This window comes from Epargyreus clarus, unplaced genomic scaffold, assembly GCF_041222505.1.
Source record: "Epargyreus clarus isolate Ecla_fem2 unplaced genomic scaffold, WU_Ecla_fem_2.2 ptg000012l, whole genome shotgun sequence".
Classification (NCBI taxonomy): Eukaryota; Metazoa; Arthropoda; class Insecta; order Lepidoptera; family Hesperiidae; genus Epargyreus; species Epargyreus clarus.
The window spans coordinates 5,143,735-5,161,403 of NW_027332220.1; the positions used below are offsets into that span (position 1 = coordinate 5,143,735).

General features: G+C 36.5%; 1 protein-coding gene across 5 annotated transcripts; it reads right to left on the reverse strand.

Annotated features, from left to right (window-relative positions):
- Positions 1–4,193: 4,193 nt before the first annotated feature.
- On the reverse strand, positions 4,194–15,953 carry LOC140746183 (luciferin 4-monooxygenase-like). Of its 5 annotated transcripts, XM_073078227.1 has the most exons (13): positions 15,854–15,953; positions 15,106–15,248; positions 12,771–12,933; positions 11,355–11,562; positions 10,029–10,224; positions 9,282–9,404; positions 8,478–8,652; positions 8,043–8,183; positions 7,525–7,650; positions 6,701–6,784; positions 5,647–5,793; positions 4,905–5,070; positions 4,194–4,539 (listed from the first exon to the last, which is right to left on the reverse strand). In XM_073078227.1, exons 3-13 carry the CDS (start codon positions 12,924–12,926, stop codon positions 4,412–4,414), a joined length of 1,650 nt encoding a protein of 549 aa, XP_072934328.1. In that variant the 5' UTR covers positions 12,927–12,933; positions 15,106–15,248; positions 15,854–15,953; the 3' UTR covers positions 4,194–4,411. The 5 variants fall into 5 exon arrangements, with proteins under 5 accessions (XP_072934328.1, XP_072934330.1, XP_072934327.1 ...); XM_073078229.1 differs by lacking the exon at positions 15,106–15,248 and having other exon boundaries at positions 15,854–15,873; XM_073078226.1 differs by lacking the exon at positions 15,854–15,953 and having other exon boundaries at positions 15,106–15,448.
- Between the last annotated feature and the right edge of the window lie 1,716 nt (positions 15,954–17,669).

Consider the following 17,669-nt stretch of genomic DNA (forward strand, 5'->3'; position numbering starts at 1 on the left):
TTGAATTAAGTTATCTGAATTTACTTATTTTAACATGATTCCAACACATCTGCATTTAACTAACGTAAAAAAGACAATGATGCTTTTTGATGGATATTTCATATCCTCCAAATTGTACGTTTATAATCATTATACAATTAAATTATGTATATTATTATTATTATTAAGTATAAAATTATAAATGTTTTAATTAATTTCATCTTATGTTGTGGTTAAAGGTAGTTAGTACCAAAATGTACCCCTTGGCAGCATAAGCAAATTAAAAATATTGCATTTCCGTCAAGGTAGTCAATACTCACAAAAAATATATAACTACCTATGTATTAAATGTACCTATACATAACATACATAACTTGTATAGGCATTTTTTTTAATATGTGAGTATTAATAATTTCTTTTATGGTGACATCGATGGCCTATTTTACCACGATCAGCGATCGATCGAAGACTGAACCTTGATCGCTCGATGACTGAGTTTACCACGATTGACGATCGATCAATGATTGAACCATGATCAATTGATCAATTGAATTTTGGTAACTTCCCGCTACTCGCCAAGAGATGGCGCCACGAGTATTCTGAATCACGCTATCGAAGTTTTCTAATCATCTTGCATATATACAAGCTCCGAACTGGGGGGCTACCACCATCTTTTAAAAACCATCGTAGTTCAGGAAAGTTTTATTTTAGTATTGCATCAACATTATTTTGTTTCCTACCACGACCTCCTCAAAACAGTTTTGTTTTATTCCTACCGAGTGATGTAAAAGAATGAGTAATTTATTTATTCCTTATCCAAGAGGAAACGAGACATCGAAACTAGTGTTATCTCTTTCGCACCACGGTCTTGATTGTGTTCCATCATCCGCAATGGAACAAACTTAAACCCTTATTCCATCGATATACTTAAGTATAAAATGTCATTGCCTTATTCATTTTTCGATTATCAATTGTATAAAACCAACTGAAACTGTCATATTTTGCTTAAAAAGTTAAATTTCTTGCAAAGAAAAAAAAATAATGTATAATTGCGACCGACATAATACAAAACTGCTTATTGTAATATTATAAAAACAATGTTACTTTAACGAGCTCGTGGTACGAAATTTCAATGTATAATTAAAATAATATTGTTTTAAGAGATGGTAGTAACCCCCCTGATACTGCCCTAGCACGATCGCTCCCCGAGCATGACCACTTAGCCAGGCGGGAGAACTTTTAGCCTTACCTAACCTTAGCCAAAAAAAAATATTGCGATCGAATATCCATCGATCGTTGTGTGGGGCATACTTAAACGCCGTCTACGATATTTACCAGATAAACGTAATATTCGAGAAAGACGTATCGTATAGTATCTATTAAGATTATCAGTAGGTATATTCATTTGAACGATTGCGGAAAAGATTTGAGAATACGCAAGACTGACTTTATCCCGACATAATCTGACGTGCACGTGGTTTTTGCAACATAATTTAGATATAAAATATAATATAATAAATCTACAATCTACATATTAATGTACCCACATTGTTAAGGGTAATTGCGAATTGAGCGTTATGACACAAAAATAATTTTGTTCTTATGAAGACATTTCGGTATCTTTGTATAATATAGATAGGTTAAAAGAAAAACATATTTTTAAACAAGCTTTCATTTCAATGCTTGAAAAAGAAGAAAATAAACTTCAAATTTAATCGAACCCATAAATTGTTTACATTGCTTAATTTTACATTGCATACGTTTGCATGCATTTTAATTACAAAACTACATTACAAAAAGAATAACTTTAAGATTTAGATCCGTAACAACTGCTGTATTTTATAATTTTGTGTATGATCCTTAAATAAATAAAAAATGTGAGCCGTCACGGGACGCCTTGCAGATGTGAAACATCGACATTATTTTGTAAAAGTAATATGCAGAAAAGAACATATTGTGATAGGAACTAAATATGTCATAATGATAAAATAAAATATTACGATTTTTTTCCAGATAACGATGACTATTTATTGAATTCGATTGCGCATGGCGACGCGTCGCCACACCGTACACACTACTGCATATAGACTGTATATATATACCATCGTATATATATACAGTCGCCACGGCATTCGTCGCCACGCCAGAAATCGATTTTACGTGCGGCTATAGATGTTTCACATCAATAAATGATACAAAAGTTTGTCGAGACTTTACCTGTGAATAAAGCGAAAATCCCCGAAAAATTACGGTTTCTTGTATGGCGACCCATATTAATTTTCATAATTTTTATTTTTAGTATTCATTAGGCAATAGTTATACCTTATCTGTTAAAAAGTTTCAAGTGTATCTGTACTACTGGTATCGTATCCAAATTATTTCAAACAAACCACGTGCGCATCAGATTATGCCTTGATAACGTCGACCTTGTCTCTTAAAATTCAAGAGACAAGGTCAAATACGTACCCGTAATTTTACATAATCCTTGAGTGGTGGTACTGCCACATATTCTGCATCATGACAACACTTAGGAACTGCTATATTTTAACACAATTGCTATTTTTCTGACACATCGTCTCAAATAGTATATAGCTATATTTTAGTCTGAGGAGTGGTAGGTAAGGGAGAGTTTATATAAGACTCCAACGAAGTAGTCAGTGTAGCAGTATATAGGTAAGTGAACTTCAGGTAGGAATCCAGTTCTAAGTGGTATTGATTACATGTCCATAAGCAATCCGCGTGGCGGATCGGTCAACCTCGGTCGACACACAGTGGGTTCCGGGTTTGATCTCCGGCCAAACAGATATTTAACTTTATATTTAGAGACCTGGGTCTAGAGATGTTGATGTTGTCTGATTGCGTAAAGAAAAACATACGTAAAATCCTAATGTGGAGTACGACTGTAAAAAAGCATTATTTATAAGAGTGGTCATAATCGGCCACTTCCTTCCAGGTGCATTGTCGACTCGTTTATTACTTTTACAAAACTATAAAAATAAATTTTAAGAACTTTAGACTATTTAGCTCTAACCAATTCAAGGCCACTATGCCGTCGGCGTTCTTAAAAGATAAAATGTATATACATACATAATCTAAATGTATACATAATATTTATCTAATATAACATATATGTAGGATTCAGGTGTGCTGATTTGTGATAAAGCCAATCTTTTATTGATAATGTTGCTCGATTGACAAATTCTTTAACAATTGAAGTATCTATCAGTGTTTAATTCGGAAATCGTCGTCAACTATTACATCAACCCAGTGGCGGACGAAGATCGTCGGAGCCCCGGGGCGGATGTGTAAGATGAGGGCCCCAGTTTAAAAAGTTGATTGAGTTTGATTTTACAAAATTGTAAATGTGTCATAGACTTATTCCGATGATTTGATTACACCATCTTTTTTCACAGATTGTTTGGCTCTGACGATCTTTTATTACTTCTCTGTGAACATTTCCACTACTGTTTTTTAGTTCGGTTAGCAACTGTGTTTGGAGACCCTCAAAACTGGTCTCCCGGGGTGGACCTCCCCTTCCAAATTAGCCTTTTTTTCTCGAAGGGAAATCTTCAAAAGGTACTCGGTGCCGTGGGAGCGACACGGGGTTATATGGGACTTTTATCGCACTAAAACCCCCCCGGTGACCGTCCTCGGCGCTGCGTAGCGGACTCCGGAATCTCCAAAGGAACGCGATCGGAGTCCTCTCAGCGCACTGCCCCGTCGGGTGCTAGAGCATCAACCCACTGCTGGGGTTGGTTTTATTTCCAAACATAAATCAAATGGACACGTAGAATCAGATACATTATACATACGTGTTAATATTGTTAACATATGTAGTAGATCACCGTCAGTTTGGTGACTTTCTTATTATTTTAATACGTAAACGAAACTTCGAAAAAAAAGGTTTTGGATTCTAAAATTGATCATAGACCAGTAGAGCAAAAAGCCAAAATTAAAATTCATTATGTGTCGTTAAAATGTACTGTTATTTAACAAAAATCAAATGTTAAAAATGTGAAATTTAAATACATAGGTAATCCAAAAAAGCATTAGTAGCACGGAATAAACAAATGTACAATCCATGTAATGAAGCCTTTGCCACCCATGGACATCTACAATCTATAATCCATCCCAGTTTGTATTGGAGTACCTACTACTTGAGCTCGGCGTGAGGCAATCGTACTTCCGAGGACTTAGTAAAAAACACAAGTAAATTACAATACTAATTTATTTAAAGAATATTATTATAATTGCTACATATCACATTAATATCATATTTAAAAATCGATAATACATAATTGATTCTTATTACTGTAAGGGAACGCCCTAGCGTAACCACAGTTTCACAAAACGTAGCATATATGCTTCTCTTCTTCTCATGCCGCGCCTAATAAACTTTTATTTCAAAAATATTATTCGGCGTCTTTGTAAATCATTCTCTCGCCATCTCAATAACCATTGACGACAGTTTTGATCTGTTTACTTTGAAGGATGGTGTCATAGGCAACTTGTCCAGGAATAAAACGCCTCCTCGAAGTTGTTTCGAATCCGATAATGTATCTGTAAAGAAAGATAGATAAAGATATCAAGTAAGAAAATAAGTAGCAGACGAGCATGGAGTCCACTTAACGGTAAAGGGCTACAGCCGCTCATGAACATCTATAATCAATCCCAGATAAAGATTCCTGCCTGATGTCGACCATAAATGCATCGCTACCCCCGAGGACTAAGCTGGAATGTCTCTGGAAAAGTATGTCTCCCTTACCACACTCTTCAAACCAGAACACAGCAACGCTTAACACTGCTGTTATGAGGCAAATATAGGTGTGGCGGTGGTGCCGCCGGAGTCCATAAATAAAGGGTTATACCACTTTCTAAAGGTAGCTACAGTCGTCTTTGATCGCCTCGTATTTTAACTAACGTACCTTTAACTAAGTCTTTGATCTCCTGCGCTGTTACGTTAGAGCCTTCCTGACGTACGACGCAAGCCACCGGTAGATCGCCTCTTTCGGGATCCTTTATTCCCGTAACTGCCACATCGAATACACCTGGATGCTTGATTATGAGCCGTTCTATTTCGACTGGGGATATCTGGAGAATATTAACTTTGATCAGAGCAAGTCAATGTCTCCTCAACACAAATTATAAAGTTTACTATCAGGCGTTATTATGAGGATGATCATAATATGAAAAACTTTTCTATGCGTGTTGCAGGATGATCTTGGTGGTGCTAGATTGTCAAATCTACTAGTAAGTATTTTTTTTTACCAACTATATTATGAATCTCTATTAATAATGTTAAAAATTATTCCTTATATTGCAAAGACGAGTAAGATAAATTGTACTTTTTAAGATAATAATTCCTCCCAGTTTTATCATATAAACGCTTTAAACGCTTTCTACACTCACAGCCCCACACTAGGATTCCCTGTGTCGTGGATGCCATGGACACACACAAAGACAATACACAAACACCCAGACCCAGAACAGGTATCTAAATTCATCATTCAAATATCTGACTGGCCGGGGATCGAACCCGAAACCCTTTGCGCATCAGACCGGTATGGTTGCCGCTCCGCCACGCGCGTCTTCCGGTATAAGACTACACTTTAGGAAATAATTAATTTAATAGATTAGCATTTTTACCACCTATCTTATTGAACTAACCTGATGATTCATGTACTTCATCAACATTTTCAAGCGTTCCACGAAGAAGAAATTCCATCTATCATCCCTGTAGACCACGTCACCAGTCTTTAGCCACCCGTCTTTGGTTTTCACCTCTTCTGTCATCTTAGGATTATTATAATAGCCCTAAAATCATAAAAAACATAACAATCCTTAGTATTCTAATATATTTGTTGAACGGTAACAGTAATCAACAGTTTTATTGTTAAGCTTATGATAAGTCGGTTTGCTGATCCCTTTATAACTTGTTTTCGATGGAAAATACTATCTTTATTAGATTTATTATATGACAAATATTTGCCGAAGAATCATAGCAATGTGATTAGTACTTTCTTCTATCGGGAAAACCTGAGCGTAGCTGCTTATTTAACAAATACAACGTCGTAACTAGTTATTAGAGATATGATTATACCCTTACGCTTTTTGTCCACCAACCATCGATACCGAGCCGATACCGATAATTAATGACGGCGCCGAAGTAGCGTACATACATTTACTATAGCAGCTTGTCCACCGAACGTCCGTCACCCGAGCACCGTCATCCCATAGTAAATGTTTGTGTACGCTACTTCGGCGCCGTGATTAATTATCGGTATCGGCTCGGTGACGGTGCAGTGGACAAACAGCCTTAGTCGGAAGTGGATGGTAAGGCTGAAATTCATAGTGCTATTACTGCTACGAGGCAAGAATGTGAGTTATGCAACATAAAATTATAACCGTGGCAGTCTGTCTCGGGTGGTACTTTTGACAAAAGCTAAAATATTAGGTACATTTTGATATTATTTATATTGCATTTCCGCTAAGAAGATTATTTACATTTAACTTGTGCCTACGGACTACACTTGTTAGAGACAGGAAAAATTATAAACAGTACGACATTTTTTTGTATTTGCCGCCGTTTTGTCTTAGACTATTTTTTATACATTTTTTTGCCGAGATTCGTATTGGGGCGGCAAATTTGGCATCCATTGTGGGTTACTAGATGCCACGATACGCCAATAATATAAAATATTTATAAATCAGAAAATATTACCATAAAAACACCACGACCTTTCACCCTCAGTTCCCCGGGAACATTCGGTACGTTTATGTCTTCTTGAGTTTCGGGATTGACGATCTGAAATATAATTTATGGATTGGATTGCGGGAAAACTGTGTCTAAGGCCTCTGACGATGTTAAAACTGCAATGACAACGATCACTGAGGACCACTTAATGTGGGTGGATGGTGGAAGTAAGATACCGCGCAAAAAAAACCACTGGCTTTAGCTAACAAATTTAACGACATTAAGTTTTAAATCTTGTAGTCATAAAGAGCAAAGTTGTATATGTAGTCCTATGTATTATCACCAACCCATTATTGTCCCACTGCTGGGCATGGGTCTCCTTTCAGAATAAGAAGGATTATTCCAAAGTTTACCGTGTTGGCCTAGTGTAGTGGTAGACTTCACTTACCTTTGAGATTTTTTTATATCAATTTCTCAGGTGTGCAGGTTTCCACGCGATGTTTTCCTTCACCGTTTAAGCAAGTGATTTCTAATACGCATATAATTTTGACAAATCAGAGGTGCGTGCTTGGGGTTTGAACCTCGGTCCCCTCGATCGAGAGGCCGAGTTTCTTAACCACTAGGCTAGCACTACTTTTTTGTACTCTTACGTTACGGAGTATATGCTAACTAAACCAGCACGCAACAACTTCAAAGCGAACTAGAAGTGTGGCGCGGACTATACCTCGCAAGAAAAGCCACTGCCTTTACTTTAGTTAACAAATTTAACGACATTAATATTAAAGTCTTGTAGTCATAAAGATCATCGTAGTGTATGTAATCTTATTTATTTTATATAGTTAATTTGTTACCCTGTATTGTGTGGATCCGATTGGAGAGCCTATAGACCCAGGCACCATGTTGACACAATTCAGAATCATTCCTGTAGTTTCGCTTAAACCATAAGCTACATTTGGGTGTGTGTTCGGAGAAATTGCCTGAAAATTTGAAGGTATTGTTAAATGTTATAGAGACCCTTTGTGGTCCGACTTCGGTGGCACCATCGCTACACCTATTTCTGCCTAATAACAGGAGTAGCAAGTGCTGCTGTGTTCTGATTTGAAGAATGTGGAAAGGGAGACTACTTATTCTAGGCGTTCCAGCTTAGTCCTTAGGGGTAGCGGCGCATCTGTGGTAGGAGACTATCTTATCTGTGATTGATTATAGAAGTCCGAGCACGGCAGTTACCACTTACCATCAGGTGGACTGTACGCTCGTTTACTAAACCTACGAGTATCTATAAATATAAATATTATTTATTTATCAACATTTCCAATTTTTTTAATTTTTTGACATGACTGCCAATTTCGTTAGATTCTAGGAGACCAACCTTTATGTCGTCCAGAAGACTTGGTGGTACAAAACTGCCGCCAATAATTAACCGCTCGAAGCAAGTAAGATCACATTTTTCAAGAGCATCTGGTTTGTAAAATTGCATGTAAAAATTTGGGCTCGACAAAGAATATGAAGGCTGAAACCAAATAACATGTGAGGTTATTATTTATCAATTAGTTACCAAATTGAACAATGCACGCAGTACTGTATAGGTACGAGTACAACACGAAAGGTTTTAGCGTTATTTGAAAAATAGGTTAGGACAATATAAAAAGCAAAAAAAATGTGTAATAAGTATAATAATAAATACTGGACAGTGTCCTCCTAAAAACATTTTTTTACAACTACGCACCCTATCATGTTGTAATTTCACAAATATCTTACTTTCTTTCCATAAATAAAGAACAAAACCATTACATTAAAGTCTAACCTTATACTTATTGACCACTTCATAAAAATGTTCCCGTGTTATTGGTGCTGAAGTCTGTAGCCGTGTGAACCTTAGTATAGGGCTGAAGATGTACATCGCCGTCGCAGAAAGCCATTGGATTGGTGACACCATGAAGTGCATTTTGAATGGCGTAGGGAAGTTGTTGTGGTTGGACCTGCATGATACAATAAAATAGAAATAAATACCAGCTACGAAATCAAAATCAAATTATTTTTGTCAAAGTAGATCCTTTAGCAGAATTATTTTTGAAACTTAATAAATCCTTTACTACTTCGCAAGGTGTTCCATTGTGCGGCGAGTGAAGAAACTCGAGCAGAACCAAGAGAAGAAGCTGGAGTGGAAATATAGGCGGAAGCCGATATAGGAGCGGTAGCAGAAGTTTGAGCAGGAGAGGAAGCCGAAGAAAGAGCGACAGTGGGAGCAGAATAGAATGTAGAAACAGGAGCCAAACCAAGTGAAGAAATAGTAGTTGGAATATAGGTGGAAGTGGATAGAGGAGCGGGAGTATAAGTTTGACTAGAAGGACGATGGGAGCAGAACATAGTGCAGAAACAAGGTCAGAACAGAGTGAAGAAGAAGGAATGCGAACATAAGCAAAAGCGAGTATAAGAGCGGAAGCAGAAGTTTGAGCCGGAGAGAGAGGTACAGCGGGAGGAAAATAGATTGTATAAACAAGAGAAGAACCGTATGAAAGAGCAGGAGTGATAACAAAGGCGGAGGCGTGGAAAGATTCGGGAACTAAAATTATTTAAAAACTATTACCTACTAGTTACGTATACTCACCAAATATATGGCAAGTTTGCAAACCAGTTACAATGAGTTGTAACAGCTGATTTTGGTAAACCACTTGTGCCACTTGTTGCTATCAGCAGCGCAATCGTGGTCTCTGTATCGAAATCACTTGCCCTGAAGGAAAAACCGTGGGAAAATTGGGTAATTCGCACTTAATCAGAAACAAATCGCTTTTCTCTAAAATTGTTTGGCGAAATGAGAATGTTTAACCTATACGACTTTAAGCTATAGGTCATCTTGGTAGAAAGTACAAATTTTTGAGCATATGTTATTGATTTTTAACGGTACTCTTAACTTAACTCGGTAAGAAACTTAACAGAATTTTCTATACACCTCTAAATTAAGTCTAAAGTAGCTCTAGTAGTAAAGTAGTAATTAACCTCTAAAGTAGCAAAGGACCATAAGGTACACTTGATAGTACCGAAGTGGTCACTGACGCCTAAGGACATTTGTAACAAATTCTATAAAGATCAGTAGTTGAGAGGCTCCCTGAATCTGATCACAGAGGCATTGCCACTTGTGAAGACCGCATTTATTTTTATACACACTAATACGGTCGTCAACCTATTACTATCTCAAGGCGGGGCACGGCTCTCCTCTCTTTATTAGAGTTTAGTATAAAGTCCATTGTATTGGTTTAATTGAGTGATTCGGTAGACAATAAGCAGGTAGTTACTATGTTCCAGAATGACTCTTAAGTTCTTTACTACCAATATTTACTCCTTATGAAATACTCACTTGAAGTCTGCAACAGATACATCGTTTCCACTTTTTAAGAGATTAGAGAATGTCAGAAAATCATCGGATTGGTCATAAGTAATTATTAGAGCTTCGTGATTTATATTTCTTACCGCCTGTTGGACATCCTTTGCTTTTTCATTCTGACAAAATATAATTTTGGGCAAGATATTTTTGAAAGTGTCTGACAGTTCGGCTGAAAACAAAATCATTGAATAAATTAAGTAAAACAACTTTTTCTCGTAGCCTCTCGCTAGAATTTGTTCTGCGTTATGAATGCCATGGACACACAAAGAAACACACTAGCGTAGCGAAAAAATTCTAAGTCTATGCACAGACCCAACAGAACATAATCATCATTTAAATATGTCGGGATTGAAGTTGTCAGATAATTATGACAATCGCTCAGGCACGTGAGTTATCATACGATTAATAAACACGTAATAACATACTATTAATATAATTATACGAATATATTTGAATAACATACAAGAAGCAAACGAGTATGCACTTAATGATAAGAGGCTACTGCCGCTTATGAACACTGAACACCTATAGATAATCAAACCCAGACAGCATTAGAGTTCTACTTGAGATAATTAACAGATGCGTTACTACCTTGACGAAAGTCTGAAATGCCTCGTATGTTGCCTTACGTTAGGTAAGGCATCAAACTAAAATATATTTAATTACATCCACTCATATAGACCGTGTCGTATTCGCATTGTGGTCGATAAAAAGTTTTTCACCTGATGGTAAGTGGCTACTGCCGCCCATGAACATCAGTAGTCAACCTCGGATAGGATTAGATATTCCTACCTGAGGTTGGCCACAGATGCGCCGCTACCCCTGAGGACTAAGCTGGAACGCCTCGGAAAAGTATGTCTCCCTTACCACACCCTTTAAAACGGAACACAGCAGCTAACACTGCTGTTATTAGGCAGAAATAGGTGTGGCTGTGGTGCTGCCGCAGTCAAACCACAAAGGGTTCTACCACCTTCCAAAAGTATTCTCCTATAACCGTTACATCACCTTCGTACGCTTGCCAAACCAAAACAAATTCAAAAGTGTGGATAGAGCGTTTGACTTGGTTAGTTTAGGTTTGCAAGCGTTTGTAATGTAGCCTTTGATCAAACCAAACATTCGTAGAGGTTTGGAGTTTGCGGCAAATGTCAATCATGCAGTCGTGCTGACACTGGCCGCACCTGACACAATCTAATTTTGTCTGACACGTTCAATGCGGGGTTTAACGCTTGACACAGTATTTTAACCATGTCAGGATTTGACTAGTTTTAGAATAGTATTAGTCTAAACCTAAACCCTTACCAACTCCTAAAGTCATATCGACACCAGCGGTAATCGCTCCAATGAATAGTGTAGCGTATATTGGTACGCATTGGTGGATGTGGTTTGGAGCCATTATGACTATGACGTCACCGATATCAATACCAATCTTCCGGAATGCGTTGGCACATTGCACCGATCTCTTATGTCCCGATGCAAAAGTTTCTGTTTCTCCAGTCGCGCCATCTATCTGAAATATCAATGCAAGTGAAATGAAAGCTAAAACAAGTATGGTTCAACGGGGCGATACCATAAGTTATTGCTTTTCCATTTAATTACTTTTTTATGTGTACGTTTAATTTTCATTGCTTTATTCAAAAATATTTATATAAGTCACCGAGAAAATATTAGCAACCCACACATCATATCTGTTATCTTCAAGTACACAACCCTTAGTATCGATATTTGGAATACGGCTTCTTTACAGATACAGTACGGGACTGATTAGATATATACATATTTATTTATTGCGACATCATAGTAATAAAAATTGCGTATCCAAGGCTATATGTTATCTGCAATACGTTACCTAAAATATGTAATATGCGTATGTTTACCTAAAACAAATGATCATAAGTGTTTATATCTCGCGATATTATATAATTATATTACTTTATCCACAAAAAGCCTTATTACATCAAAAATATTAAGTTAAGCTATGTGATCTTCATTTATATATTTCGGTTGAATGTTTGCACCGACTACTGTATTTTTTAATATTTTATATTTTTCATTTTTAGTAAACTTTAGATTCCGTAAAGTAGCAGTTCACCTGGTGGTAGGTAGTCAATGCCAATGCAATTTCATTTGTTTATTAGGGATACCTTTTGAAGATTTCCTCTTGTTAACGAAAAAAAAAATCAATGAAGATGACTATCGCAGTAAGCGTTGTAGTTAGGGGCTGACACATTCTGAGAGGAGACCCGTGCCCAGCAGTGGAAGAATAATGGGTTGATGATGATAATGATGATGATGAGAGGCAGCTACCAGGATGGCAACGTTCAGGGGGGCGTATTTTACTGACACATAAGAGCAATAACCTAAGTATGTTATTTATATTACAAAGGTCTGGTATGCGAAAAAAATAGTCTTCGCTCTAGTATGATGACCTTTTTATCATAGTATATGACCTTTTGAGTGTATATTGTTTGAAATAAGTCGCTAAATAAAATTTAAACATTGCCAGAGGAGTTCCGTACCCTTAGTATAAGTTATGAACAGTTTTATAAAAATGACTACTTTTGTATTTGATTATGTATTTGCCCATACATTTCCAATCAGCGCCCCTAGCGGACTGATAGGAACTGTAAATATGTAAACAAATACAAAAAGTTAAAACTCATACTAAGGGTACAGGACAAAACTACGCTGATTACATTCGATCTTAAGATTACTTACCTGAAGAATAAAATCCGGTGCATCCTTAAAACTTTGCAGGATGATTTTGCCTAAGTGGAACCTGTCAGTTGGTCTGCCACTTTCAGCAACCACACGAGAAGCGATCTCATTCAAGTACCAATGTACTGCATCGCTGGCGTATTCTTGCATCGGCATATTGGTTCTGGAAGTAAGAAATTTATTAAGCGATTAAAGTTTTTTATATTTACTTTACATTGAACTTGTGAGGTCTGTAACGTGGTAGCCAAAACAAAAAAAATCTATACAATTTTTATGAACACTGCTTTAGGCAGAGGCACTGACGATTAGACACCGTCAGACAAATAATATAGGCCAATTGCTATTATTTTGTCTGACACTTTGGAACACACACAAGGAATCGGTTACACTTGAAATGAAAACCCGTAATAATTTACATTTTTAAACCAAATATAAATAACGAATACAAATATTAATTATTTATATAGCAGACTATTCCAAAAATACAAATTATCTCTATAAGGTAAGTGTATAAAACAGTAAACAATAGTTATTGTTTATGTAAGTACCTTTTACCTCTTCTTCTACGTTTTTTCTTTTTCGCAAATCCTCTTTCGGTGCGTCACATCAAAGTTATATCGAGCTCGTTTTGCTATAATTATCTACAACTATTATCACGTATCATATACACCGAGGCCCGTATTATACTGATAGCAAAGAAACATGTGTAATCTAGGAATCTATAATACGAATAACGTATCTACAGGGCTGTTACACATTTGCTTTCTTATTGAGGACGTTAGGAAAGTAACTATTTATAATTAATGTGCATGTTTGCCGTGTGGTGGCGTTCAAGACCTATTCTAATAATTTAATACCAGCACCATCATAATTACAAGAGTACGTTACGTATAATATGTTAAAGTTTACTTCAGACGAGCAACAGACTTTATTTCTACACTAATATTATAAAGAGGAAAACTTTGTTTGTTTGTTTGGTTGTAATGAATAGGCTCAGAAACTACTGAATCGATTTTAAAAATTCTTTCACCATTCGAAAGCTACATTATCCACGAAACATAGGCTATATTTTATATGAAGTATATTTGATAAATAGATTTTGAGGCGGTACAAAGTTTGCCGGGTCAGCCAGTGTACTATAAAAATAACCCTAGAGTCCTTGTACGACGCGATTAAGATAGGCCGAGTATTGAACCCTCTGCGAGCCAGACTGATACATAAGATCAGTGTGTAGCGTGGATCACGTTATTTTAAGCCAGGTTTTAAAGTCGGTTGAGTGGTTATATAAGCATGTAGATTCCGGCAGAGTAACATCGCATCTGTGATCACCTTCTGGTAGAAGTTGCTCTACATTTTTTTTTTTATAATATAGGAGTAGCAGATGAGCATTCAGTCCACCTGATGGTAAGTGGCTACTGCCGCCCATGGACATTTGTAATCAACCCCAGATAGGATTAGATATTCTTATCTGAGGTCGGCCACAGATGCGCCGCTACCCCTGAGGACTAAGCTGGAACGCCTCCGAAAAGTCTGTCTCCCTTACCACACCCTTCAAACCGGAACACAGCAGCGCCTAACACTGCTGTTATTAGGTAGAAATAGGTGTGGCGGTGGTGCCGCCGGAGTCGAACCGTAAAGGGTTCTACCACCTTTAAAATATATGGATGGTCCATCGCGGCTTTGACGATAAAAATACTTAAATACGTTAATGCACATTGTATAAGAGAATACTATATTGACTGCCACAGGACGCGCCTATCAAGTTTTACGTCTGTAGATATTAATAAACTTCAATTAGCCCTAGAACGCACCATGAGCGGAGGTCGTCTGCATCTGGACTGTGGACCGGCCGGTGTCTTTTTTTTTTTTATAATATAAGAGTAGCAGACGAGCATGCAGTCCACCTGATGGTAAATGGCTACTGCCGCCCATGGACATCTGTAATCAACCCCAGATAGGATTAGATATTCCTACCTGAGGTCAGCCACAGATGCGCCGCTACCCCTGAGGACTAAGCTGGAACGCCTCGGAAAAGTCTGTCTCCCTTACCACACCCTTCAAACCGGAACACAGCAGCGCTTAATACTGCTGTTATTAGGTAGAAATAGGTGTGGCGGTGGTGCCGCCGGAGTCGAACCACAAAGGGTTCTACCACCTTCAAACCTATATATACGTTTTAAGTATATAGTAAAACCAGTAAAACATAGAGGGATTTTGCAATAAACGATAATATAAGTTCTTCATACTACTTATTTCCTGAATGTTTTATTTAGTTTGCTAACGTGGTCCGCAGGAAAACTGAGTTATTTATCTTTATTAAATTATTTAAACGTACCTCAATTCGGTCACAGATTTGCTATTTCTTAGTACTGAGTTGGACGATGTTATGTAGGTGTTTCTTCCAGTCCACACTTACATCACCGTTATCTGTAGTGGTACCCCTTGAATCAAACCTGACAGATTCTGACGCTTTAAATCCTATGCATCAAAGACTTGGAATGTGATTTTATTATGACTTAAGAATGTACTCGTGCAAAATCAAATGGACATACCATCAAGCTTGCCACTTTTATAACAAAAGATTACGCGTAAAAATTATCTCTAGCACGAACGATTTGCAGTGAACTGTATATTACCGAGGTGTCCACACAATAAATAATGATAGTTAATTATGTTGTATTGAATAGTACAAGCGTTGGGAGTCAGAAGTCAGTATGTATAATATGAGGACCGCACTTTTTTAATAGGTATAAGTTCAAAATGGTAAAAAAGATAATGTCAGTCCTTTTTAATGTTCCCGTCTCCCCGACTCTCCCCTCCCTAAGTTGTAAAGGAAAAATATTGAATATATAATATTATTAAAATAAAAACATTTAATAGATACAGATAAGAGACCCAGATTCTCCATTTTTAGGCTATGCTGAACTGATATCAGTTAATAAAGTGTGGTCCTCAGATTGTTCATAGTCACTTCTATCCTACCCTCGGTCTATAACATCATAATGACTTTATTTTTCTTCAACTTATCTACTTATACTTATATGCAAGTATCTGAAGTATGTATTAAAATAAATAACTATCACCATCGGAAAGTTTCCAGCCTCTTCATTTGATAAAATATATTTAATCTTTCGATAATACGAATATTATCAGTCATGATGACATTAGAAAAAATTCGTGAGCCATACAAGATAATATAGATATATAAAAATAAAAAATGAAAGAAAATAGAACTTTTGGTATTTAAAATTATCTATTTAAAAAAAATATCGTATTTAAAAAAATCTCTATTTTTTATTTACGTAAGCAAATTGGGGGAAGTTGCGCTTACTTTTGTTAATGGGGGTTCCATTACCCCCAAAGGGGTTACAAAAATACTGCTTATGTAATATTTTATTGACACCTTAAAATAAAAATCTCCAATCAAAATCTGCACGGCCGTTCTACAGTAATACATAAGTACGCTTACCTTGCATTTTTATTGTTTATATAAAAGATAACATTAATTATCTATACTAGAAATTTCCGAGTATGCTGAGATAAAATACTGAATAGTCATGAGAAACAATTTTAAGCATGTGCAAATTGTGAGTTGTGACGGTTTTTGAGGTATCTTCTCAGGTTTTCCCTGATATTCAATGCCCGCAGACAATAAGGATGGGATTGGATTGCCGGGGACGAAATTTGAATTTGCCGCTCTTTAGAAATAAGTCGGCAAAAAAGGTTCTCTAAAATAAATTCTCCGTTACTGATCTGTTGCCCCTTAAAGTGTGCCTTCCAATAAAAGTCGGCAAAAAAAAAGTATATAATACGAAAAAGTGTTAGGCATGTACCATGTTCTATTTTACCTGTAGTTAAATACTTTCGCGGCTAGTGCAACTTTCCGACGCGATTTACTGACCGGGACCGGTCCGTGTCTGTATAGAAAATATTATTTTGTCTATCACGTGGTGCCTAACATGTTCAATATCGGTAGATAATTAGACGGAGTCTTATGACTTCTTCACGAAAAGTTACAATTTTATGCCAGTTAGAAGTTATCATGATAAATCCGATTAATTGCTAGTGAATAAATGTTAGGAGCTTCGTTAAAAAAACATGTAGAGGAATACAATCCCATTGTATGAAAAATGGGAAATTTGCAATGCATTATTCTGATATTTCTCCTTGAGCCACTTGTGAATAATGTATAACACAAGCCTGACCTACTCCTGTAGAAATTGATAACCCACACTACATGCGTATTTCAGATTTCAGAGAGGTTTGAACCCACAAAACATAATCTCTAACAACGGCTTGCTTCTTATCTTGGGGGTTTGAACTCCCCTCTCTTTGGCTACAATCATCACCACGACATTGCTTAATACTTTATATAATTAAACTCTCTATGTCAAAAAGCACGGAGTGCGTTGCCAAAGTTGTAATATATCGCTGTTTCGCAAGAATAATGGCACAACTCAAAATTCATTTTTCTGTAAAAGATACAATTTAATCCCAAATATTTCTGTGGTTACTGTGGTTATATAAACCGTACCGTTACTGTGGTTATATAAATAACTACTTATAATTGTATTTATCATTATTTTAATTATCATTTACATAAAAGATTTCGAAACAAAAACATTGTTTAATTTTAAACTGGCTCTCCTGGAAAATTACCTTTTTTATTTGTGCCATTATTCTTGCAAAGCAGCGATATGTATTTCGGGTAGACTCTACTATGTATTTAACCCTCATAAAATAATATGGTAAATTTGCCAATAATACGACGGAGCTAACGAGTAAGCGCCAGGCGTTTTGTAAAACGAAATAATGTACAGTAATTGAATTATTTACATAAATGTTGAGAGTTTTTAAGTTATTCAAAAATATGAGAATGGGATTTGATAGAATCACTTA